This window comes from Rhipicephalus microplus, chromosome 2, assembly GCF_043290135.1.
Source record: "Rhipicephalus microplus isolate Deutch F79 chromosome 2, USDA_Rmic, whole genome shotgun sequence".
In the NCBI taxonomy this organism is placed as follows: domain Eukaryota; kingdom Metazoa; phylum Arthropoda; class Arachnida; order Ixodida; family Ixodidae; genus Rhipicephalus; species Rhipicephalus microplus.
This window is the reverse complement of record NC_134701.1, coordinates 91211638-91238653: the sequence shown is the minus strand read 5'-3', so window position 1 is coordinate 91238653 and position 27016 is coordinate 91211638. Positions and strand designations below refer to the sequence as shown.

The window sequence follows — 27016 nt, the reverse complement described above, 5'->3', positions numbered from 1 at the left end:
GATTAGAAAACGAACAGGTAACCGACGTTGTAGTTGGCACTGAGAGAGAGAAAAAGCGGTCCTGGGCATGTAATGCAGAGCACAAATAGCGGATGGTCAGTTGTAGTAACAGAATGGATACCAAAGGATAGAATATTGGCTATATAAGGAACTTATACGGGCCAGTGAAATTTAAGAAATTTGGTGGCTTAAAACGATTCCTGCCTGCTCGGCACACGGTGAACTGGAAGTCATTGAGAGAGGCCTTTGTCCTGCATTGGACATGAATATAGGCTCATGATTAAGAGATGGTCCTGCTTGATTTTTCAGACGTGTTGCATGATTGCTATGATATAGTACAGAAAGTGTGGCTGTCATTAACAAAGGTGTTGTAATTCTGGTTGCCATCTTGCTTTCTTACGATTTTCGTGTTGTTTTAGTTGCATGCCATTGTTTCTGATGTCTCACATTTGTTAGGCTGGGGGAAGAACACATGCCTCGATTCGGATGTGTGTGCGGCCACTTTTGGCAACACCTCAGGTTTTGGTTAAAGTCGTGATGGCTGAATAGGTCTGATAGCTTCTCCAGATATTGTGGTGCATCGGGCCTGCATTTTTTATGGCTTTACGCATTATGTATGGCCACTATTGAAAATGACTTTACAATCGCAGGATCTTAGGTTCAACAAAATTAATTTTGAATGTTTTTTAAGCTAGTTTATTTGCATACTGCCCTGTAATTTATTCAGCGCTTTTCATGTAAACAAGGATCTGTTTGAAACTATATTTGCTTTGCATAAAATGTAGAATTTTGTGTGTAGGAAAGTTTCAATATAAAAAAGGGAGTTGGCAAGTTTACTGACTACATTACATCCGTAAAATGTCGATACCTCTTTTTGTGATCTCCGTACTTTCTTGCCGCTATTTTCACCTGCAGTATTGTGTCTTTCTAGATTTTGTTTCCTGTGTTGATTGTTCAACATTTTCTTTTGTACAATACACTCCTGCCTATGGCTGTAAAGCAAGTTGGCAGTGTGCAATAATTAAATGTTTATATTTAATTGTACTGTGGTTGATGCATTGCAAGCCACACCAATAATTAAATGTTTATATTTAATTGTACTGTGGGTGGAGCATCGCAAGCCACGCCAGTAGCACAGTCATGGAGGTCTGACTCTGCTCAATTCTTTGTGCAGTTGATCTTCATCTGTAACACTTTCTATGAATTACTATTTCATGCTCAATAACTATTTCATCAGTAACTTGTACATGTAAGGCCACCTTAAAGGGATGCTGAGCAAAATTTGTGCCGCTAAGATTTTCCGCTAAATCTAGAGATTTGGTCCTGATATTGATAGCCACAACCTTTATTTCGCGCAGAAACTACAGGAAAATAGTGAAGTTAGTGCGTTTTTGACAAACTGTCGCATCTAACGGCCACACTGTGAACTGGAGAAAGTTATTGTTGTTGATGTTATGCACGTAATGAGCAAGCCAAGAATGCCAGCTGTCACACTCGTCTCTTGACCTACTCAGTTTTCCTACGGTTCGCAGAACCATTTTGAACAATACCGGTATTGAACAGTGCTCCTGGCTGGGGTGAAGCAGCAGCGCTTTTGTGAATGGGGGGAGAGTGGGATGGAAAGAGAGGTAGGGAAGAGGACAGGAACACGTGCACCCCTGCATGCCTTTCGGCAGTTGTGATGTCACGACTCGTGCTCGTGTGCAATTGTCGGGTGATAGCGATCTGTCAGAAATAAAGCCAACTGTTCAAAAATACGAGAAATTAGCTGTTTATTGGAACAGTCACATCTTTAGAGTAGAATTATGAAGGTTTTGTGAGTTTTTCCAACTTCTGTTCAGTAGTCCCGCCGCAGTGGTCTAAAGGGCTAAGGTACGTGGGATCGAATCACAGCTTAGGCGGCTACATTTTTGATAGATGCGAAAATGCTGTAGGCCCGTGTGCTCAGATTTGGGCGCACATTAAAAAATCTTACATGCTCGAAATTTTCAGAGCTACCCACAATGGCATCTCTCACACTTACATGGTGGTTTTGGGACGTTAAACCCTACATATCAATCAATTATTCAACTTGTGTTCAGTATGCCTTCAAAGGGCCAGTAAACAGGCTTTGGCTTTTTTTTTTTCACATGCCACAAGCAAGCTTGCTAACTTGTACGGTAAATCATGTTAATCACATTTTCCTAATATTACAGTGTCACGCAAACTTTCCATTTCGAAAAACCATCCCACACCCGTTTCCTTCGCCTGAGCAATCCTCCTCATACCCACAGTTATGAAACTTAACCACGGGCAACTTTACATACTACTGAGCCCGTCAATTGGTTCTTTTCCCTACGAAACAGGGCCTTCGCCCTGTGGTGATGCTGTTTCGGCCGCGCAGTCCACATTTTCATTTTCCTGTGCTGCCCTCTGCCAAATTGTAGAACCCCAGACTACCGGGAGAAGCGGTACGGGAACGAAAGCTTTCGAGATGAAGAGGCACCTCGCTGCTTGACTACTAGGGGAGGGCTGCTCCTGCTACGACACGTCCGAAACGCCCTGCTCTATTGTTGGCTGCATGCTGATGACGTATCGCTGACGTCTTGTCACTTTGCCAAAGTGGGCGTAGCCATGACAACGGGCTATACCTTTCCCCTCCCTATGGCAGAGCAGGGTGGCGAGGCCGTGCAATGATTTGAAACCAGCTGAAACGGATGTTCTAATCCCTGAACTTCCTTATTTTAGCCAAGCATTCGCAAAATATTTAAAGCAGCATGTTCGCATATAAAATGTGCACATGTTTCACTTCATAAGAATGTTTGGACCTCGGGGTTGTTTACTGGCTCTTTGCGGTCCATTGTTGGGCCGTGGTTTGTGGTTTAAGTTGCGTGGTTCTCTCACTGTGAGTTGCACACATTTTTTGTATACATCAAGTGCCATTTCTTGAGGAATAAGTGAGCTTTGCTTGTTGAGGTTTACTTTTGTGTTACACTAGGATGCGGCACTATGTTCAGCAGGGCTACTGGAGCCTAGAGCGCACCCACTCGTGTGCGGTTCGCTGATAAACGTGTCTCTGTTAATATCATGTGTGATTTGTGGTGGGGCTTTTAGTGAAAGCGATGACTAATAAAGAAGAGAATTACTTGCCACCGTCAGATAGTGATGACAGTGGTTCGACAAAAACAAGAAACGGCATTTCTGTTGACACGAGGTATGCATTTTGTAGTAAGATGATGAAATGGCACTGCAAACTTTTTCTGTGGCTTCTGGAAGTTTATATTTGCAACAGTTGCGTTTTAAGGTGCACGCAGCTGCAGAATTATGGGCAGAACGAACGACACCTGCAGCACCGCCGCAACCCCATCCAACAGCTTGTGGGTGACGTAAGGGCTCAAGTCCGAAACCGGGATGTGTCTGCACAGCAGTGCGAAAAAAGGCTCGATGGAAAGAGCCATTTCATCTACAAGGTTCCCAGGCCGACGCAGCAAGGACTGTGATGTTTGTAGCTATAAGCAAACACAAGAAGGCAGCAGGAAAACTTTGTTTTTCTGTAAGACCTGCAGTAACAACCCTGGCCTGCACACAGGAGAATGCTTTGAGGGTATTACAGGCTGCCCAAATATTTTTAAAGGTATTGCCTGCTGAATGCAGGAGCGAAAATAAATATTCTGCTAGTTTTTCTACCATTGTTTGTGTTTTCTGTGCGGCACCAAAAACTGTCAATAGTTTCGGACTGGTACAGACGAAAGTGGGTAAAAGTTTTGGACCTCAAAGAGTTAAATGGCATATTATTTGCGCTCAGTAAAGGTCCCAATATGCACTGAGCCGTTTTTGTTTTGTGTGCAAGTATTGCTGATCACAGCAGTGTCACTTCACGTGTTAGCTGGTAAACACTATGATACGGAACATCTCCCATCTAACAACTGTAATATTTGCAGCATAGATGGTGAAATCCTAAGTGTTGCATTAAATTACATCTTTTGTATCCATAGCTCTTCTTTTTTTTTTTTTCTATAGACAGCACTAGGCTTTTGCTGCATGTGCTAGCGTCAAAGTCTGGCATTTTTGTAGTTTTGTCTTTTGTATGCAAAGCAAAGCATATATAAGGAATAAAACATGCATGATTTTGGACTGTGTAGTCATTCTGAGACACAGAAGTCTGGTACGGCTCTTGCAAAATGAGGAATGTGTTGATATAGCTACACTAAGTCACGTTGGTGTGATATAAAACGTGTTTCTCTAGATGTTCTGCTTGGGAATGCATACAGTGTTACCAAACTGACAATGTTGTTTTGTAAGTAACCAATGTAGCTTTGTGCACTCATTAAACATACACATTAACATAAGCAATTGAGTAAAAAAATAAGACAGAAAAGGCAACATCTATGTAATGAGCTGACCTCATAGTAGAAAAGTGTCATACTTCGGGCAAAAACAAGACCACCTACTGGACAGTTGAGAAACTTCAGCTAGCTGGAGTGATGAGGCATTGTGACAAGTGATGTGATGTGGCTTCCAAAGAGTTAAGTTGACACTAGCTTTCGAAGGCTTTAAGGAGACTGAAGCCTTGCTGCAAGGTGTTAGTGGTGCCGAGTGCCAATGACCACATGAAGCTCTTAGCTTGAACTTGTGGACCACATTGCGCAGATTGACACTTGATGGTCACTTGACTACATCAGACACAAACTTCATCTCTTTCCTTCTCCTCCCTCATACGCGCGACTGTTCGTTTTTGCTACTCTCTTGTCCAACTCTTGCTGCGCTCATGCATTTTTGTATGTGCACCGCAGTCATCTCTTTTTCCCTACTGGCACGTCACGCAAAAGCACTATCACTCTTCTGCGTGCACATCAAAATGGTCAAACATTAACAAGATGTCTGCAATGCTTTCCAAGAAATACTTTAAATCTACACATACGATGACATCACAACAGAAAAGAGAGACAGACCTTTCTGTCATGTGAGCTTGGCACCTGCGTACTCAGGTGCCATAATTTTAGTGATTATGCCTCTCTCTCCCCCCCCCCCTTTTTTTTCCTTTGTAGTTGTGTGCCAGTGGCCAACTGGCATCTCTTATTTTGCACTGGTAATGCGGGAAATACGACTGTTAAAGGTAGATGAGTGATGCTAAGGTGAATAGAGGAGGGCACGTGAGAAAGTGTCTTCATGGGCATTGTCCATATTTTGCTGTCTTGCTACATTGTGTTCTCATAAGTGTAGCTGCACTAGTTGCTTGTAAGGGAAGGAGCTGAAAAAACAAGGAAATGCCATTCAAGCATGTTTTTATAGTAACTTGCGTGGCAGTCCTCTGATAACATTGCAGTGCAATGCTGATGGTGGCAGTGCACTGTTATTTTTCCTCTGTGCAGGTGGTGGACTTGAATAAAGCGTCGGAGCAGCTAGGTGTACAGAAGCGGCGCATCTACGACATCACAAACGTTCTCGAGGGAGTGGGCCTCATCGAGAAAAAGTCCAAAAACAACATTCGGTGGAGGGAGGGACGAGGGGCGGCCACCCTCAATGGAAGCCGGCAGCGCATGCTGCAGCAGGAAGTCGATGAGTACATCAAAGTGGAACGCGAGCTGGACGCGCTGCTAGATAGCGCAGTGTCTGACTTGCGAGGCATCGCTGAAAATGTTGATCGAAGATATCCTTTCCTGCTGTTGATCATGTCAGCTGTTGCTCAGTTCTTTGGTGGCCGTTCAAAACATGAAAATTGTGCAAACAGTTTTTTGGTGGCAGCTGCTATGGCAGCACGTAAGTGCTGTGTTTGTATGTTGAAACTGTGTCACATTTTCAGCTTCTCACATTTCTATTCGCAATGATGCTCCACCTGAACACTGATTTGTGTTTAAATAGCTAAGTGGAGGCTTGCCACAAAGCTGTTCTTTGTTTGTACATGTCGGCCCTCTTGTGTGCCTGTCAGAGCATACAGGTCAGTTGGCCTGTTTGCCCCACAAATTTGCTGAAGATGGGTCACGAATCCATCAGTTGCAGTTTTATTAAACAAGCTGTTGAAAAACAAGTGCTCTGTTTGAGTATGCTGAAGATGGGTCACAAATCCATCAGTTGCAGTTTTATTAAACAAGCTGTTGAAAAACAAGTGCGCTGTTTGAGTAGGTGCAGCTGGAAGCAAAGCATGGTTTAGGAGACCAGGTTAGTGGGCTGGGGCTCTACTTTGTGGACGCTTGTGCTATCTGGCATAGTAAACTGCCGGGCTATGCAGGGTGAGGCTAATGTAAGGCCTTTGTTCTTCACTGGGCATAATACAGGCTGATAGCGATATAATGCTTGGTGTTTGCACACAGGGAGAGCATAAAATGCTTTAATAAAAATGCTCCTTGGCCTCTCCTTATCTCATCCCAAACTCTGTTCCACATTTATCGCATTAATTGGGAGTGCATGTTGTCTCTCCTTCTCTCTGACCATTTTGCTTATCTTGTGCTGCAAGATAAATTTCTCTTGTACGGCGTGTAGCATCCTGTGTTGCTCAATTTAGTTTATTAACTGCAATGACCTGTAAAGAATTTTGTGGAAGTGTGATGTGGGCATTTTCAGAATAGGCTACAGAATTTTCAATTTAAATTTGTATACAGTAACATACGTTTGGAATATTCGCACAAGCTTAATGTCTACTGCTGGGATATGTCTGGTTACCATTGCTTGGCCTCATAAAAGCTTTTAGCATAAAGTGGAAAAGCCAGTGAAAAGAATGCTGCTGCAGTAATTGTTTGACAACCTTCAGGCTTGAGTTATTCCTTTAGATCTGTGTGAATATTAAAGAAGTGGGCAGTAGCAAGAAAAACTGATGGTAGAGAGAGTTCTTGTATCACATGTCACTTTGTGAAAGCAGTGCGTTGATTAGGCCTTAACACGTAAGTGCACGTATGCTTATGTTACGTATCGTGACCTGCGAAGCATCAGCAGCCTGGCTGACCAGACGGTGATAGCAGTCAAGGCGCCTCCTGAGACACGGCTAGAAGTGCCTGATCCCCACAAGGTAAGCCTCCTGGAGCTCGGCTCAAAAGTTCATGTGTCAAATCTTTAGCTGAGTGTTCTTTCTGTCGTCCACTAGAAGAAAAATCAGGGAACTGGGGTGGCTCAGCTGGTGAAGTTTTGCTGCATTAAGCTTGAAGCATCAGGTTCTATTTTCAGCCATGACTTTCGAGTTTTGATGAAATTGAAGTAAATAAAAAAAGTCTCTGTATTTTGGTATAGGTGCACAACAGTCAGTCTCGGGTGGTCAAAGTTAAAGGGACCCACAACTGATATTTATGGTACCTGTTTTCTTGAGTGCAACGGAAAGCTTAGCTGTCAGAGCTTGTAATCATGGAATGGTAACGTGGAAAACACCATAGAACATTCATAATCTGATTTTTTCAATTCGCAGCAATTCTGCAGTCTTAAAAAGACATGCTGCAAACAGTGGATGTGATCGCGATAGCGATTATATGCCAGTGTATAACGCCAGCTGTGAGGAAAAGTGAAGCTCCAAGTACAAACACGTAAGGTTGTGTTTGTCAAGCCTGCAGTCCCGCAACCACTGTTTTCTAGCGGCTAAATTACATTACAAAAGTTATGGCACTTTCCCGGGGCTTCTTATGCAAGTACATCTGGCCGTGCACAAGTAGTTTTTTTTACTTTAGCCAAGTCGAGCCAAGACAAGTCTTCGAAAACGAAACTGCATGTTTACACTCTATCGACAATTCACGCATAGTAGTTCACGTTCGGCCGTAGTTTGTCGGCTTCGATGCCATCGCTTGACAACTCGAAGGAGTTAGAGGAACGAATTTTGGTTTGCATGCTAGCACGAAATTAGGACCCCTATCAAGTAGCGCCAGAGCGACATTTTTCGATAGACGATAGCGGTAGCCACGAATCTGACGGGCCGCCACCATCGCCACCACCAGCCGCACGCATGAAGCGATTCCCCACAGAGCAGTACGCTGACGGCATTTCGCGTGCCGCAACGATTGCATACAAAAGCTGGCTTGCTTCTTGAACGCGCCCGACGCGACGGGAATTCAACTACTGTGGAAACGCCGCGCGCATGCACAGCTGGACCTAGGGTGGCTCGATGTGCGTGAACGAGCATTGAGGCACTCTAGGTGCACCCGTTTCCCTGCAGAGGCCATGAAAGCAGCGCCACTTTTCATGCTGTATTTCTTTTACCTTGTAAGCCACATAGAAACAAACGAAAATGAACAATAACTACATATTCGAAATGTAAGCCCTTATTCCAGTGCGCTCTAAATAATCACAACAAAGTTATTAGGACGTCATAATTGTGTTTTATGGCTCTGACGCTTGGGGCGCGACATGCCGTTCTTGGTTACTTTTGAACGCGATATAAATATATAAATCCTACTCAGATCGCAAAAAGTATGCTGTCACCTGTCGCTATAATTCATGCTCTTTTATTTTACACCTGAATCTGATTACCCATTGAGGCCAGTTGAGGGTCCCTTTAATCAGAAGTCCCCGTTATGGCACGCCTCATTATCATTGGGGTTCTTGCATATGAAATTTGGGTCATCATTTGATTATAGCTGTTAATATCCTGCACTGCCCTTGTGAAGATGCTTCGGCCACAACTTGGATTTCTCTTTAGTAGCACATGAGGAAGGGCCATAATGTGTTGCATATGCGACATGACGGTCAACACTGACGCCTTGTGGCAAAGCTGAACCTGAAGGCAGAATGTTCAATATAGAAGTCGCATGGTTCGTGACATGAATTCCGCATCAGTGAATACTAGTAGGTCCATTTGCTTAAGAGGACTCGTGAGCATGAATAGAGACTTCTCTGAAGTCAGTCACACAGCAGTTTGCCGAAAGCTTTATTAGTTATCAGCAGTGCCGGACGCCAAACTTGGGTGGTTCGCGTTTCTTCGTTATGCAGCAGGCAAATATTTCGCCAGCAGCGCTGCTGAGTGCCTCTTTGGGTGCGTGTGAAAAAAAGGAAAATTTACACTCTGATGCTAAGCAAAGTTGGCAAAAGTGCATAAAATACAATTATAAGTTATACATTTTTTTTTTTTCAAGCAAGGTAACTTTACCTGCAAGAGTTTTTGCTTTTGCTAATAGCAACCATATCACTATTGGGTGACACTAGCAGTCGTGCTTTCCCAGCTTTCAGAGCCAAGTTAAAAATATTTTTTTTTTTTTGACAAAAGCATGCTCATTGCCGCCAATGTGACGAACGGTCTCATTCTTACAAGACTCAAAAAATTTCTTTTGGGTCGTTGACAGTGTCATTAAGAAGTAAACACAGTAATTCCTAATTTTGTTTTTTCTGTAATGATAACTTGCTAAAAGCTCCATTTTCACGGCTGGAAATCTTATTTGCTCAAAGATGCGACGGGTATATTTGGAAATGGGTATAAAGAATGAAAGTGCCATACAACTGATGCAGTTGTTCACAAGAAGTCGGGCTATATGCATGACAGCCATCCACATTTGGTATGCGGCTGAAAGCACTAAATTTAGGAACCTGATAAAAAGTATACAAAGGAGTACCAGAGATTCCTATTGGTATCAGCATAGATATGTCAAAAATTGACTCTACAACCCGCTGGATGAAGTCTTAGAAGCAGAACAAATATTTTTGGTAGAACAGTGAACCGAAATCAAAACTAAACAGCACGTACAAGGCAAGCTAGGAATGACTTACCGCAGTCAATATGGAAAAGAGTTGATAATGTGAAAAATTTGGGACTGTTTTAGTAGCAAGTCTACCCAAGAACGTGCATTTAGGATAGGACAAGGTTAGATGCATGAATAGAGCTAAGAAAGTTGCGCACAGCTGTGGATGAGGCAAATGAGCCACTCTCGCAGATGCGGCCGATTACCCAAATAGAAATAACTGCATGACAGTAGTTCGATGTCACACCTTAAAACTCCTTACAAGAATGTCAGTTTCGAACGTTCCGAAACAATAGAGGACGTAGCCATCGCACTTGCACTGGTCTCCACAAGTGCTCAATGCATCATTAGCAGTTCTTAGGCAGTCATTAGAAGTATGCAAAGGGTAGGGCAGGATCCTTCACAAGGCGTGGCATGTGGTCAGCAAATGAAAATTAACCAATTCAGAGAACATGCAGTTGCTGTGGTTCCCAGTGCATACAACTCTACGCATTCCTGCTCTCAACTCCAACAAAGATGTGTACCATGAATCTTGCGGCCTTGCATGCCGAGCTGAGCAAGGAGTGACTTCCATCAGTTGGAGATCTAAAGAAACAAAGGTGGTTTGACGGGATTAGAGATATGTACAAGTTCTATCAAAATAGGCAAATATAATGACTGTCTCGCATATAGCTTGACAGAGACAAATGTGTTGCCTGGAGGCAATTACAAACAGAAAGCCGTTCTACAAACCTAAAGACTTTTTACAATGAGATATATGTGCATACCTTTCAACTGTTCCAATTTTTTCTTACAATGTACGAATTTCGACCGGGCTTACGATATTACAAATCTTGCCTGAAGTTTTACGAAAAATATTTCATTTGTGATAAAAAATATAAATTAAGTAAAATAGCGTGGCCTCGGCGATTGGCAACGGTGAATTGCTGTAGCTAGTTGCAAAGGCCACAAAAACAGCGTTGTGCTCTATTTCGCCACCAGGATAGAACAAGATGTATTGGTGTTATCATAATCACATACCTGCCAAGTCTCTTGCATTATCCAGGAGACTCCTGGATTTCGACCATTTCTTTCGTTTGTACGGTTGGCATGAAAAATCTCCCGGAAATCGAAATTTGTGTGGGAAATCTGGCTGCATTGACAAAAATGCAGGTCAGTCCATTCCAGGCTTTTTGCGAGCCCACCACATTTTATTATAAGCGAATTTGAGAGGTGTTCATCTAAACGTGCTGTAGAGCCCCAGTGATGCAAAACCGCGGCAGGTACGAATTTGTAAAATTTCCCTGCCAAATTTATGTGTCCATTGGGCCAAAATTCGAATGTTTTGAACATTTTTCCTAATCACGGCGTGTGATATAGTATATCCTAATTCACTATATGTGATTTCAACTTTAGTACTGAAACCGTCGAATGAAGACCGATCGAGAGCAGTGTGCTTGAAGCTTTGGAAGTACATGTGCGACCAGTGCACATACTGTCTTTTACAGTGCGTGTCGTTGCCACAACCGCTGTGGACGAAACCATGGTCGTTCGACGCGATCATGTATGGTGGCAACGTTACTGACAGAACTCCAAAAGAATGTGTGCAGCCAAAGCTCAACCAGTCAAAGCAACGCTGCCTTCCACGAACTGTGGAAAAAACTGTGGCAGTTGCGATCCTGGATAGCATAAAATGACTTAGTTTTGAAGGCACATGGATTGGAAACAAAACTACCGGTTGCGGTAACCACCACGCACAAAACCGCGGTCGCGACAATAGCGATCTACAAGCTCTGAGGGCACGTGGCTGATGCAGCTGTAGATTAATGGGGGGGACACGGTTCTTAGAATGGTGGAAAATGGCCAAAAAGTTGATTTTGAGAAAATGCGATATTTGAAATGTTTAGATCTATAAGCACGTGTCCTCAAATTGTGAACGCTGAATTCGATCAGTAAATGGATTAAAATTGATTATGAAGTCACCACTGTTGCTGCAAAACAACCCACGGCAGGTCAAATTCGTTCAAACTTCCCGCGCGCGCCGCCGGCGAGGCAGTCGGCTGGTCACAGCCATCTTTGGCTTGTTTTGAAGCTGATTTCTTTGTGCGCATTTTGGCACCCTTCAAAATGGCATCGCTTAAACAGAACGGGTGCAACCCCCTTCCGGGCCGCTGATTGGCCGGAGAGCGCGCTCACCAGGCGAGCCCCCTGTTCCTGGCTTCCCATTGGCTGATGCGGCCAAAGTTGCCCGCGCTTTTTTTTGTATATTGTTCGTCGGCCGCCGGTTCCCGTTCGCGCACGTTGTTCGTCTGCTTCACGCACGTGCCTGCTTGTGCTACGCTACCGACGCATCGACTTTCCGTCTTTTGCCGGCATGATTGGAGACGCTCGTCTAAAGAAGAATACACGCTAAGCGTACGGCAAGAAACGGAGTCGCCCGTGAAACGCCCTCCAGAAGAAAGCAGCCGACAACGTGCAGCCAATTTCGCCCGATGCCGCCGAAGCGGCGCATTCCGACGACGGCGCGCAGCCACGCCCGCTTGTGTCTGAAGCAGTGCACTCTCCTGTGCCTTGCAGCAGCACCTCATCGGATTGTGTCATCGTCGGATCATCATCTTGCACTTCCAGCAGCATCCTAGACCGCATTGACACGGCGTTTTATTCGACGGACGAGTTTGCTTAGTGCGCGAGAAATGCAGTGGGCTTAAGGCATCACTCGCATCGCAGTGCGCGACGGAATGCAAGCTCTGGAGGATGGTGGCAAAGAAAACGGGACAGACTGTTATTCTTGATCTGGCGGCGATACACTCGTTATTTGGACTTGTCGCGTGCCCAGAATGCGGTGAAAGAAGCGTCACTATTTGAAAGGCCAAGAAAGAGTACGGGCTGTGTTCGAAGCTCATAGTCACGTGCGGCAGTTGTGACTTTCGCGAAGAGCGTTTTTCGCCCCCACGTATAGCCGACGAGACCGACGCCAAAATAAGGCCGTTTGAAGTTAACATGCGTGCCATGAAGGCCATCAACAGAAACGGCAAGGGGGCAACGGCTCTGTCGGACTTCTTTGCCGGGATGAATATTTCGCATCGAGGGCTTCACCACAAGAGTTACCAAAGCCACATGAATGTAATGAAAGAAGCCTGCTGTGCGACTGCTGCCGAATGCGAAGCGGCGAGCGTTGCTCGCGTCAAGGAGCTCTATGCGGAGTTCGGCAACGCGCCCGGAAATGTCGACGTCATTTATGACGGCACCTGGCTTACGCGTGGACATAGCTCGCATATATGTGTTGGCTGCATTGTTGAGATGTATAGTGGCCTCGTGGTTGACCATATCGTGCTATCGAACTTTTGCCTGGCTTGCACCACAGGACCCAAGGAAGGAGAAGCAGGACATTCTGCTTGGCTTATTCAGCATGCCCCTCTGTGCCAGAAGAATGTTGATTGTAATGCTGGCCAGATGGAAGTGGAGGCAGCTTTACGCTTGTTTGAGCGGTCACTTGAAAAGCACAAGCTTCGTTATACCACTATGCTGTCGGACGGCGACAGCAGGACATTCCACGCACTCACAGAAAAAGAGGTGTACGGCTTCATAAAGGTGGCCAAAAAGGACTGCATAAATCATGTACACAAGCGTATGGGAGCTGCCTTACGTACCCTTGTAGAGAAAAAAAAAGCTCAAGGTGGCTCACTTGGTGGAAAGGGCAGACTTACGCAACAAAAGATAAAGATCACCTCATACTATGGCTACGCATTGAGAAGCGACAGGAACGATGTTCCAGGTATACAAAAGGCTGTTCTAGCAACATTGAACCACATGTCTTCAACTGACGAGGCACCAAAGCATGACCTTTGCCCTGAAGGCCCTGAATCCTGGTGCAAATTTCAGAGAGCTCTTGCGAAAAATGAGAAGCCGCCACCACACAAGGACAGCCTGCCTGATTTCTTAACTGAGGCATTGGAGCCTGTGTTTAGGCGGCTGAGCGACAATGCCCTCTTGGAAAGGTGCAGCGATGGGATCACCCAGAACCCAAGTGAGAGCCTGCACGCTATGATTTGGCAGCAGGCCTCCAAAACTCAGCATGCATCCTTGCGGAGCATTGAAAGGGCAGTTGCCAAAGCCGTCAGCCGTTTCAACCAAGGCACAATCAAGAGCAACGTGGAAATTGCCGAGAAGCTGGGCTACAGCGCTGGCAATAACTTGGTGCGTCGCAGCCTTGAGAAGGACAAGGGCAGGCTGCAAAAATTGCGAAGAGAGAATCTCGACAGCAGTTCAATAAAGGAAAGACTTTCAAAGCATCACAAGCCAGCAGGGGACTCTGCTTACAGCCCTGGTCTGCTGTAAACAGTCATGATGGCAAATAGTGAGAATTTTTGCAAAAATAAAATTCATAGTTTTAGGCCTAAACATTGTGTAAATCTATTGTCTATCCAAGGACAACATTATTCCATGATTTTTTTTGTGTGTGTTCCTTTCACTTGCAAGGCATGGAACGACCACAAAGTAAAAAAAATAATAATTCTAATGCTGAATCAATGACTATTTTATAGTTCTAGAACAAGCTGTGAGCAGTATTCTGGGTGGGTACAGTGAAATTTAGCATGGCCATTTATCCTATAACATAGAGCTAAAGAATGATGTCATTAATATCGCTGTAGCTTCACTTTAGCAAAAGTTAAAGTTGCTAGAAACTTCAAACGCGTTTTTCTCAGTTCGATGTTTTTGCACAGTGCACTCGACCTTACGGGGGTTTTTTCCTATGTTAAACTTGAGTGAATGCGACAAAGTTGGTATCATTTTATTCATCTTGACATGATCTAGGGGGTGATGCTATTTCTATTTTTCTAGCATCACCTCAAAAATTACCATTGAAGATTTTAGTGAGAGAAATTTATTTTAATATAGTGACCATAAGTGTTCGTCCGTTTTCTTGCTTATAAAATGCCTTCGAATGGATAAAAATAGCATCACCCCCTACAGCAAGTCTCCAGCATTGGGATTATGCATTCACTTTTTGGATTTAGCAAGAATAAATTGCCAAGAAGTCCCGTAAGAAGTATGCAATCAATAAAGATTCAGACCTTCATATTTTCTAAACCACTTGAAATATTAAGAAACAAATTGGAGATTTGAAATCAGCATGAAAAACTAGCCTAGGTAGTGTAGTTTGGTTAAGATTGAGCAAAAAATTTAAAAAAAATTTAGAACCCATGTCCCCCCCTTAAGGGAGATACTAGTCGAATAAACTTTTTTTAATATTCACCCTAGAGCAATGAAACATGAGCTGTTTATGGAACTTTTTATGCTGATTTCAAATATATGATTATTTTCTTGCAAGTTGCTTGCTTTTAGCTCTGCAAAATGAGCTAAACCTTAATGAAAGTGAAAACCTTAATCCTTTTGCCCCCCCTCTTTTCGTCTCTGAACTTCCGTAATTTTTTACCATTCATAGTTCATAACGTTTAAAATATAGTGTAGAATGCAAATAACTAATTAGGAAGCACATACAAAATATGTAAAATGCGTGATAAATAACAGACGTAAAAAGTCCATATTTCACCTACCCTAGTAAAGGTATACATACAACTTTTTTCATTATACAATAAAATATTGAAATTTAAACTAGATAATTGCATTTGTCATGCTTTGGAAAAAAACTTGGTGCAAAATTTCAAGCAGATCCGAGCACTAGAAGTGCCCGAAAAAGAAAGGGCACATTGGAAAAAATGGCAAAATTTGTGTTTTGAGAAAAACGAGTTTTAAAGTTAAAATTGAGTTTTTATTTATGAAATATATCATTAAATAAGATGAAATTTGCACACCAAAAAGAACAATGCTTCTTGTAGTGGCCACTGAGACTAAAATACGCCAGCACTATGAGTTTGTCCCTCTCGGCTTTTTCCAGCCAACTCAACAGACATTTCGCTCACAGACAGGGCCATGAAACGCTTGCCAAACTTCCGCTCCATCTGGCACAGCCTTGTGCCAACTGCAAGCTAGGAAGAAGTTCGACAGGACTGCGAAATACATACTAAGTCGAGTGTCATGCCATTTTGCAGCCATGCTTGTGCCACATACCGTCGTACATAATGGAAATGTCGTACCTGCTAAGTTCTCTCACTGCGAGCTCTTTCGACCTCTCAAGATTGGCGCTGACGTCATCCATTGCCGCATCAAGAACTTTCTGGCTGACTAACTTCTGGTGAATGACTTTTGATGCATTGGTTTTTGCAAGCCAACAACTGCCGCAAATCAAACCAGCTGCTCGTAGCCTATACCTACAGGGCGCGCCGCACAACGGCTTTCACTTGCAAGCGATGCTTTTTTTTTTTTTTCATTCATAACGGAGATAATTACACGAGAAAAGCATTGTTCAGCTGCACTGCTCGACAAGACATGGATTCCGCAAATAGGTTTCACAGCACATACAGGCGCGCAGCGGCCATTGGCAGTCCCCGATTCGTACCTTGTGATAAGTCAGTCGCGGCGCTCAAAAAACATGCAGAAGAGTGCTTCTTTTTATTATTTCTTGCGCTGCATCAGCAAGAGAATCTGTTGGTATTTGAAGAGTGAGGCTCGAATCTTCGACTCATGCGATCAACAATGGCGAGCGGCGGCGCATTATCGCCAGCAAGGTGCTCGAAGACTGCACACTTTCGACCTTTATTAGACACCTTGTGCTCTTTAGATGCAATTTAAAAGAATTTCCAGTTAGGTCTCGACCTGTATTATTTTTTGATAACAGCAGAAGTACTAATCTTATCAAAAAAGGCAAAAACGAAAAATCGGTAATTTTGAAAAAACTCGCATTTTTCGACCCGCATCTCCCTTTAAAGGCGGTTATTATGTAACAAAAAAAAAAGGCTAGAAGCGTTTTGGTGTTCCTGTCCAAAGAATCTAGTAGCGAGCAAAGCCAAAGCTTTGCGCATTTTTGCGGCAGCCAGCTGTGCAATTCCGTCTGTTCACCTGTGAAGACATACGCTAGTTCTGACAAAAATCGTTTTATTTTTTTTTCTTCTTGTTTTCATGATGTGAAATTAGTGCTCCCCCTTTGAGACTCTCACCTTACTGGGAAGCCGTACCCTCGTGTGTTTAGCCACTCCAAGCCATCACAAGACCACAACGCCAATGTTCGCACTGACTTGCGTTTGGGACCCTTTCCCTCCTCTCTTGTTTTTAGTGATTGTTTTTAAAATAGGGAAAAATAATTCAGCGTGCCTATTTGACTTATGGCGACAAATCATGATTATGCTTTTTGCTAAAGGCAAATTCATGATAGGTACAAATAAAAAAAAAAGTCTGTAACCGCCCCCCTTCCCCGCAGGAGGGTTTTACGAATTTCTCTGTTGCCAGGTTTGCAGGTAGGTATGTATGTGGCCTATAATATGCAAGCTATGAAGGTCTGCTTGAAGCACCCTTCAACACATTGTGGGGATGTAGAACATATCAAGATAAAGCCCTTCCTTTACATTACTGTAAAGAAAGAGCTTTTTGTGCAACAATGACCCAGCCCTTTACATTACTTTAAAGAAAAGGACTGGGTCTTTGTTGCATGGGAGACCGCAACGTCACTCCTGCAGTAAACAAGGCAGTCGGATCATGCCAACAAAAAGCCAGTGGTTTTGTTTACACTCGTGAATATATAGGAAACTAAAGGGGAGAGGGAAGTGGGATAAGATTGCACATGCGGGCACTTGAGAGCTTCGGCGGCATCATTCAATAGGTTATCACAGTCGTATAACTCGGCCCAAGCACGATGCTTAGTCACTCGAGATTTTTCATTGCCATCACTTGCACCAATTAAGCTAGTAGATCATGTGAACCATGGGAAATCCCATTCATTTGTACATCACTTGGGGACCAAGTGATTTGTTACTTCCTGCATTACTGCAAGCAAAGCATGTTTCAGCTACCTGGAAATTGACCCAAGTTGGCAGTGCCATGTAATGTCTCTCTGGTTTTGCAATGTTTTAATTAGATTCCAATTTATGTAAGGATGTTCTTAAGTTTTGTTTATTGCCGGATTTATACTGTATACCAAAAAGCGTGTATTGGCCACTGCGATTGTTGCTTGTATGTTCTGTCACAGCAATGTACTTCTGTTTTGTTATGCTCATATCTTGGTGGATAGAATTTCGTTTGAAAGAAATCGCTATCAAACTGCTTCGTAAATGAAGCTAAAACTTCTTTGAATCAACAGTTCAGCTTTTGTCTCTCTTTTTTTTTTCTGAAGTGCCTTTTGTTTCGCAAGCAAAAAAGTGCAGTTCTTTTTCTTCTATTTCTACTGCCAGCTCAGGAGAACTTGATTCAGACCTGGATATGCAGCTAAACTCTGAAGGGAGCCTACAGAAAAATTTCCAAACACACTGTAGAATAAATGAGTTAGCTGCACGTCTAGTATTGCCTTATCCAGAGAAAGTGGCATCATTTCTTAAAATATTCTAGCTTCGCCAATGACTTTCCAGGCTGTTTAAGTTACCTGTGTGTTCATAACATCTCATGCTGGTTATTGTACTTGTAGATTGCTGTATAATGTGATTTTTAAACCTTTTTTTTTTTTCATTATATTTACAAAACCTTGAATTGCAAGCCCATGCTTGTGTTGGTCATGTGGTTTCTTGTTTGTTCTTTTCGTATTTTCTTTTTCATTCATGTCACAACATGATGTGCATTATGTATGTAAGGCTAAAAGCTCTTTCATGTGCCTCCTTGAACAGGGCCTGCAGATCTGGCTCAAGAGTGATAAAGGGGAGATTGAAGTGTACCTGTCCAATCCCGAAGACCCCGTGGGACATGTCAACTGCGATACAGAGGTCCCTGTGAGCAGCCAGCCTTCGTCGTCTTCCTTAGGGGACTACGAAGAGGCAGCACAATCTACTGCTGTGGCAGGACCCTCCACGGGTGAGCAGCACTGGCCTTTCTATAAACATTCCCTGTGATGTTGTTCAACACAGGTGTTCGTACGTTCAGCTCCCAATGATCTATGGTACCTGCAACAGTTCATTACTCATGGGTTTCTAGCACCTGCTGGCTTACGTCATCTACTAATGTTGCACTCTTGAACGTTCAAATTTCTAATTAGCAGTGCGGTTAATGTTCCAACTCAGATTTAATGTAATGAGCTGATGTGTCACTCCTGTCAGCACATTTTTGTTGTCTTATGTCTGCAGTTACTTTGCACTGCATGAAAAGTATAGGCTCCGAGACTGTAGCGCAATGAACTGAGCGACTATTCAGACTATTTGAACGGAGTGAGAGCAAAGCACACCTGGCATCAAGTTTAGGGAAGACACTGGTCTTAAATTTTTTTTTTTCAATTTTGAGTATTTAGAGCTGAAATTTTTATGACATAGCACGCTGGAGGGGGACTCTGTAGCGGAGTGCAAAAGAGTTTCAGAGAGAATACTGCACATTGCTTACCTGATATTCTTGAATATAAGAAGAAAATCATGTAGATGGCATTAGCGCAAATAAAAAAAAAGAAAAGCTGTCTAAGAAGAAAGGAAACAAAAAACAAAAAATGCTTCTGTTTTCAAGTTTCGAGCTTGCCACCTTCTGATTACCAGCCGCATTCCTTTCCACTGTGCCGCTAGGATTCATTGGAATTTAAGTGGTGTCCTTGTCGATGCCCCATGAATTCAGACAAAAAGAAAGAAACATTTGCCTCACAGTTGTCATCAGCATTGGCTAGTTTACCCTTTTTGTTTACTCTTCTCCACAGACAAGCAAACGTGACATTCCACGTATCGTGTCTTAAGGAATAGTGCGACATCTGATTCAGATCTTCTTTTTAGGGGGGGGGGGGGGGGGATGCCGACCTTGAAAACCAAAAAAAAATTGTGAAAGAGTCGGTTTTTGGAAAACCATATTGTTGGGTTGTGTCACATAAACTGCGTATTCTGTAAATAGCAGCGCCTCATTCAACCTCAAAGTGCAAAAAGAATGCTATTGTCGAAGCCGTCGCAGCGGCCAAAACACGTGCAAAAGACAAAATCAAAGCAAATTTCGCGCGCGCGCCATTCTGAGACCATGCGGCCATCCCGAGCCATCTTGGTCTTGTTTTGACCGGCAGTTCTTTCTCTCTCGTTTGCTGCTTTTCACAATAGTGCCAACGGCACGGTTGAGATGCTATCGGCATTTCCTTGGGATGCGATTCGGAGTGCTGATCGGCTAGAGTAGCTCATTCATATCTCGCGGGCGAAAGCGCGCCCGCCATTGGCTGGAAGTGGGGGCGGTCCCTCCCGGCAATGGTAGGTTTGGCGCGCTCGTCTCGCTGTTGTTCTCTCCTTCATCTGTCTCGACATAGGTCTGCTCACGAGACTCGTTTTGCCTTGCACTGTATTTTCAATAAGTTTTGAAGTCGTCGGGGAAGAGCGAGAAGGCAGGAGGCTGGGTTACGTGGGCACACCAAAACCGCGTTCTAGCCTAGGAGCCCAGCCATGTGCCACGCGCACCTCGAGCACACGCGCACCGGGTTCGCCTGGCTTGTCCTAGATGGCAGCATCTACAACATCTCCCAGTGCAATCAAGCGACGTTCGCTGTAGCAGGCGGCTTCACTCACCTGTCATTTCTGGTACGCCCGTGGGAGGTGTCCTGGCAAAAAAAAAATTTTGGAGGGGAAATTGAAAAAATGGCTCGTTAATGCCCTAGGATATATATCCAGGGATGACCACAAATCATTTCAGCCGTCTCGTATGCCCTGGGATTTCTTCCGGCTCTTCTTCAGGCATAAAAGTGGACCACCCAGTTAGACCTCAGTAACTGTAGTAACAGTAACACAATTTCATGAAACATTGCAGTTTCTCTAGTTTTATTGTAGTGAACATGCCCTGAAAGTTTCATCAAGATGTCTTAAAAATAAATAAGTTTGGTTTCCTGGATAGCCTTCCTCCTTAATTGAGGAATACTTGCAGATATTTGAGGTGTCTTCGAGTAGTAGCTATTGGTTGCATTCAGTCAAACACAACATGCTTTCCACTGTTAATCAACTGGACGCATCGCGGTAGTAGTCTGAGCAGTACAGCCTCTGGCATGTGCCAGTGAACTGCGGTGAAAACTGCTGTGTTTCGTGCGTCTTCGTCAGCGTCTTAGCTCTTGCCATCCACAACACTGAAGTGCCAGTGAATCTCAGCATGCAGCAGTGCTTCCCGTGCAGTCCAGTGTCAAAAAATTTACCGTATTTTCTCTCGTATACCCTGCACTGAAAATTGAAAAAATCGCCTGAAAAGTGGGGTTGCAGGTTGTCTGCAAATAATCCAGAAGCAGAGGTCGGCTTCACGGCAATGCATGGCCTCCCGTGCAGTCCGCATCCCCATCAGCATCGACTGGTGCAAAGCAAATAAAAGCCAACTTATGCCATAGACAGATCCCCTCCGTAGCGTGTTTATTCACTTTTTGCGTGCTTTGTTCGGTTTGGTCAACAGCGTCACAACTGCGATTTGACAGCATCTTTCTCCGAGTCAGTTGTGGCCAGTTTGCACCGTTGGTCAGCCTTGTCTGGTGAGGCACGATGGGTGGGTCTTGGCGGCAATCTTTCACCGCGAAAGAAGAACTCAAGATTGTAGCTGCTGCGGAAGAAATCTGCAAGAACTGCTGCGAGGAGGCAAGACGCCGACGAGTCTTGCATTCGCGACTCGCGGAAAAAAAAAAGCCTCTCTCAAAAGTGCACACAAGGAGAAGCGAGCATTTCATGGCCCAAAGACTGGTGTGTACCACTTTGTTGAGATGCAGCTTGTCAAATTTATTGAGAAGTGGGGGAGTCGCGGCCACGCTGTGTCAACGGAGTTAGCGCGAATGGAAGCGCTCAGGTTGGCCTGCAAGATGAACATCTCGCACGAGTTTCGTGCGAGCTGTGGATGGCTCCAGCGATTTATGGCCTGGCACGGATTTTCGACGTGGCGGCGAGAGTGGCAATGAAGCCTCGGTTGAAAGCAGCGAGTCGAACAATGGTTGAAGGAACGGGAATCGGCGCCGTCAACGTTGCGGCGATCGCTTTGAAATTAAGTTTTTTTGTCAACGAGATTGGGATGTACTGCGCAGTTGTGACTTTAAGCTAGGCATGCGAGTTATATGCGAGGATTTTTCGTTTTTGTTTTTCGGGGAGTTCATAGTTGGGGGTGCGGGTTATATGCAAAAAAATACGGTACCGATTCACACTAGATGCTCCAGAGTACAGAGTAGTGCTTTTTTTTTTCTTTATGGGCTGCGAACTATCATTCTACTGTGATGCACAGAGCTAAACAAGGAAAACAAAATACTTTTGGAGATACTTTATTATGCGTTTCATTTTATCTTGGCAACGTTTTTGTGTTAGCAAGATGAGCGAAACTGTGCAAAGCCTTTTATAAAAATGTTGGTGCTCACTCTGGTTCTTCTACCACATGGAGTAACCAAACCGATTCTTTTCTCAATGCAGAGGAGGTCGTGCTAAAGCGAGCCCTCATCTCCGAAGAGGATGACCTCGGACCGATGGGCGGCCGGCAGTTGCTGGTACAGACGGAGGACCAGCTGCTGGTGGACAGCTTTGTGCAGCTGGAGCCCCCGCTCTCTGAAGAGGACTATGCCTTCACTCTTGACCAGGCCGAGGGCATTGCCGACCTGTTCGACGACTACGACTTCTCCGACCTCTGCCCCCCGTCCAAGTGATGTCCGCTCGCTCGATTTCCAATTCAGTCTCTCTCACTGTCTGTCTGTGCCGACAAGTACAAAAAAACAGGCGCCGTGCCGTTGCCGGCTCTTCCCCCGGTGACGCCCTTCCCCTTCCCCCTTCACGTAGCACTGCCGCAGCACGCTTGTGTGTGCACAGTTTCCTGCTCGTGCACGATGTCAGGTGGACAACATAGCTGTACAGTACTGGCCGTGGGAAATCAAACATGTTGAGCCTATGTTAGCATATCTATGTGATTCTGCACCACACGTCTAAGACCTTGTCCCTTCTTTGAATGTGTTGTGCATGTCTGTCTGTGTTGAGCCCTTCCATTGTCTGTTTGTTTTGTTCGTTTGCTGTTTTGTATTTATGCTTTTGACCGGGATGGCTTTTTAGACCGTGTCCTCTCTTGCTTGAGGACAGACTCCGAGGGGCTGTTGCGGTGGTGCGCACAGAGACAAAGATCCACATTATTTGTCTGCTCGCTGGTGCTGCCACAGGAACGAGGTTTTTACAAAGTGCATTTTAGTCGCATCTGAGGAATCTGTTCGCTGTTGATGTAGCACTGCAGCACCAATTGTTGCAGTTTGGTGGAAGCCTCCATCTGTGTGTGTTTGCTTTGAAGTCTTACCGTTGTTGCCTTTGAAAGCGCACGAGCTCACGCAGCCCATGCACTTAGTTTTAAACTAGCCGAGCGGCAGCAGAAAGCATGAACATTATTATAGTGGCATGTGTGTGCAATTTTGCGCTATTTGTGCTTTTATTTAGCTTTCTCTGGCCACATTAGGGGCATTATGAAGGAGGTTGCCATCTGCTCTCTGGTGACGGTTGCAGAGCCGGGTTGACTCAGTCATTTTAGTCTTATATTTTGTGCCATTAGCATGGCATCGAAGCAGGGGAGTTTTGAGATGTGCAGGTCGTGCTGTTTGGGTGTATTGTTTTCCATTCAGGGTGCTCATTTGACAGTGTAGTCAGCTGAGCAAGACAGTGTACTGCTGACAGGGATTTCAGATCATTTTTTATGGCATGGGCATCTGTTTAGGCAACGTAAACTTCTGGTTATCACTGCTTCAATTGTATAAAGTCTTATTTATCACTTTTGGGTGGATAGATGACAGTGCTGCCTGTACGTTGAAAGGTCTGAAGCTTTTTTGTGTTAGCAGTGTCCTTTTTAAGAAGCAGCAATAACTTATCTCTTATAGCTCTATCAGTGCCATCAGCCCACTGTTGAAAAAGAAACAGAGTTTACTATGTTTGATCCCTAAGGCACAGTAATCTTTGACAGTTCGCACTGTCAGTACCTTTTGAAGGGCTCAGTTTGAGATGACAGCAGTGAAAGAGCGAGTCAGACTATAAAAAGGGCTCCTAGGCATTGATTGTATGGTGCTCGGAAGCGTAAATTACCATTTGTAGCTTCTTCGTAGAGAAAAAGAAAAACGCTGTCTAGGGGAGTTGTCCGCCCTTTGCTTGCTGATAGGCTCGTTACCATTTCATAAATGGTACTGGTTGCAGTTTGTTGCTAAAAAGGTCAAGTAGGCCTTAAGGCTCCCTGTGGCTGGTTCTTGAGGCAGATTCTTGACATTTATGCTGTGAAATTAATAAGCTTCAAAACTTCACTTGAGGTCCTTATTTTTCAGTTCAGTTACGTTATGTTTGCATGCAAAGAGTCCAATTCTAAGTCAGGCGTTGTGTGCCATGGTGACCACATGTGACGGTCGCTGAAACGAAAGTTAATTAACTACAGAAGCAGGTGCAAGGTGGAAGTTATGCTTAAGATCGTCCTAAAAGCGTTCTGACTCAAAATATTTAAAGCAAGATTACCTGCAAGATCGTCTCGTGGAAACACACACTTTTAATAAATATAAACAAATATAGCCTAGAGCATATTTTAAATAAAATTCTAGGCGCATGCTGTGCATCATGACATCATCAGCTTGGCTGGACCTACCCACACCACAAAGCTCAAAGTTTCGGGATGAGAACAATGGTGGAGACATTCTAAGAAGCGTACACAAACAAAGCTGTCAACGTGGTGCTTATGTGCACATTTTACTGCACATGACATGCATGTGATAGTTCTGTGTTGGTCACACGGTTTGCTGTACCTGCATGTCAGCCGTCCTGACCCACCTTTTTGCAGTGCTCCCTGAAGCTGAAATTCTGAGTTGGCAATATAAATATTTCACCAAACAAGAGGCCATTGTGCACTGTAGCTATCCAGCCATGACAGTTTTGCCATTATTTAGCATTTAATCTAAAAGCAAACTACAAAACTTTAGTGTCAGTACTCATTTTAGGGCTCTCTTAAACAACACCTGGGCTTCTGCGCTTCAAAACTAATACTAGTTTCATTAATTGGTTAAGTAAAGAGATTTCTACATTTGTTTTTTTTTATATCACTTTGCTGCACATGCACCGGGCACATACCATAACTGTTGGTCACATAGTAGGGTGTGAGGAATACTGTACCATGAATCCAGGGAAAAGCAAAAGGAAACATTATGGGAGAATACACTAGTGCACCTAAAACCTTGCTTGCTTCGCGGGGCAAACCTAAGTGCTCAGTGCCTGCAACATGCTGAAGGAATGGGGACGGTGTTTTTGTGCGCTGTCCTTCAACAAGTGTCCTTTTGTCCGAGTCCATTCAGTGTGCCATCATGCCCTTGAAATCTGCCTTAGTTGCTTCCCTGTTTTTGCATTTAGAGGGCTGTCGGCACTGACGGTTTCACTTCAGTGGTTGAAGAGACAGCTGGTCACATGAAAGCCCTTTCATTTTGTGCATGCAGAGTGCAGGAGGAATCGGCAGTGGCATAGCTGGAGGTTGTGACAGCGTCCAACATTCCTCGGTTATGAATGAATTGAAATGGCTACATGAAAATGACATTCTCGTGGAAGCCTTGTCGGCTGCTCTGCGTGCCTCTGCCGCAACTACAGTGTGGCAATGGGCCTGTGTGGAACATAAGGTGTTTGCGGGTGTGCTAGGGGGTACTTGTTTCCTGTTTGTATTCAGGAATGGTGGCACCTTACGAAGCGTTCCTTTTAGACCGCGTGGTTTGAAAAAGTATTCCTCGTGCCTGCCTTCCTACCCATGTGACGTGTGTGTCGAACTTTCAGTCAACACTGTCGTATATGAGAAACTGCGGATATGGGAAAAAGGCTTGCCTATTTTTATGGGAGGTCAGTTGTCCTTTGGACGATACCTCCAGCGCACTTGTTCTGGTGTGCGATACGAACTGCCATTATGAAGCAAGGTATTATATTTTGCAACAAGAACTGGTGTTCATTGTACATAGTGTGTAACATATATTTTTCACTTTTTGTAGGTATTTTGTGTATGTGTTTGCTAATGAAATGTTGACAGGTTCTTTTTTTTTTAGAAGGTTGAATTTGGGTCGTGTGACACTACACAAGCAGCTATATGGGCTAGCTTGTTGCTGTTGCCAAATAAAAATTTCGTTTTATATACCACGGATCATTGTACTTTCGTGTCTGATAAGCTTCATCTACACTTTCAGTGTGCATGTGAAAGTTTGCTCAATAAGGTAATTGTAATACTTTAATGAAAACCAGCTTTATGTGCTGCTCTTAATTAACTGGTTTCAAACAAACCCTCAAAATTCCTTTCCTTCATTCATCGCTGTAGCATGTTGGTTGTACTCCTTCTTGGCACGAGACATGAAGCTAAGCTTAGGACCACAGCTTTATATAGAAGTGGACCGCTGGAGAAGCTCTGCAGACCTGCCACGATAGTATAGTGGCTAAGGCACTCTGCTGTTGACCCACATGTTGCGGGATCGAATCCAGGCTGCATTGTCGATTGAGGAGAAACTGCTTTAGACTTGTGTGCTTAGGTTCAGGTGCACGTTGAAAACCCCAGGTGGTCAAAATTTTCAGGGCACTCCACTACGGAATCTCTCATGATCATATCGTTGTTTTGAGACGTTAAACCCCAGCAAATAATATTGATATTAGAGGACTTCTGCAGGCAGTTTCTTTTTAAGTAAGATCACGACAGCAGGTTTCACCACCATATTGATATGCCGTTGCTACAGCTGGTGTCTGTAACTGATATCATACGAAGTCAGTAAGAAGGAATTGAGAAAAAAAATCGCAGCATATCTACGGAGTGAATAATGAGTGGGGAGAAGCGTCTGTTCGCACTTCCGTCCGTCCGCCTGTGCTTCTATTTGTGCATCCGTCCCTGCGTTCGTTCGTCCGTGCGTGCATCAAACACATTGACGACGGATAGACCCTGCTAGCGGATGATTTACGGTTTGCCGGTAGAACCCCCCGAAGCTTCGCCCCACTCATCATTCACTCCGTAGATATGCTGTGAGATGGTTACCCCATACATGCATACATACAGGTAATGACCGACCCACGCCTTAAGGAGCGTTGCCCTTAATATCTCAAGGATGACATTTGAACCCAGGCCCTCGGCGTGACAGTTAGGTATTCTACTCCAGAGCCACACTGTTTCATGGAACTGCCTTGCAAAGAGAGTTGTCGTGCCAGTCAAGGAATCATGGTAATGTATGCATTGTGATCCCAAAAAGGGTAAACTAACAACCAGGCATAACACAATGTGAATTGCTTGAGTGGGTTGTAGAATGCTTCCAACCCAATACAATGAGCTTAGAAATAGCTCTCCATTGTTAATGGCCATAGTACAAAATGCACTTATGCCTGAAATGTGTAACGGGTACCACGCTTTTGCGCAAAATTGCATAGTGGTTGCCTCGATCCTTACCTCATGAAAGTTGATTGTGT

At 44.2% G+C, this 27016-nt stretch overlaps 1 protein-coding gene across 3 annotated transcripts in view; it reads left to right on the top strand.

Annotated features, from left to right (window-relative positions):
• The window catches only part of LOC119170810 (transcription factor E2F2), a 41229-nt gene extending 15511 nt beyond the window's left edge, over positions 1-25718 (top strand). For all 3 annotated transcript variants that reach the window (XM_037422068.2, XM_075886634.1, XM_075886635.1), the window contains exons 4-7: positions 5352-5629; positions 6868-6982; positions 18317-18500; positions 22016-25718. In XM_037422068.2, coding sequence (XP_037277965.2) covers positions 5352-5629; positions 6868-6982; positions 18317-18500; positions 22016-22245 — 807 coding nt within the window. In that variant the 3' untranslated portion in view covers positions 22246-25718. The remainder of the gene's footprint in view (positions 1-5351; positions 5630-6867; positions 6983-18316; positions 18501-22015) is intronic.
• The last annotated feature ends 1298 nt before the right edge of the window (positions 25719-27016 follow it).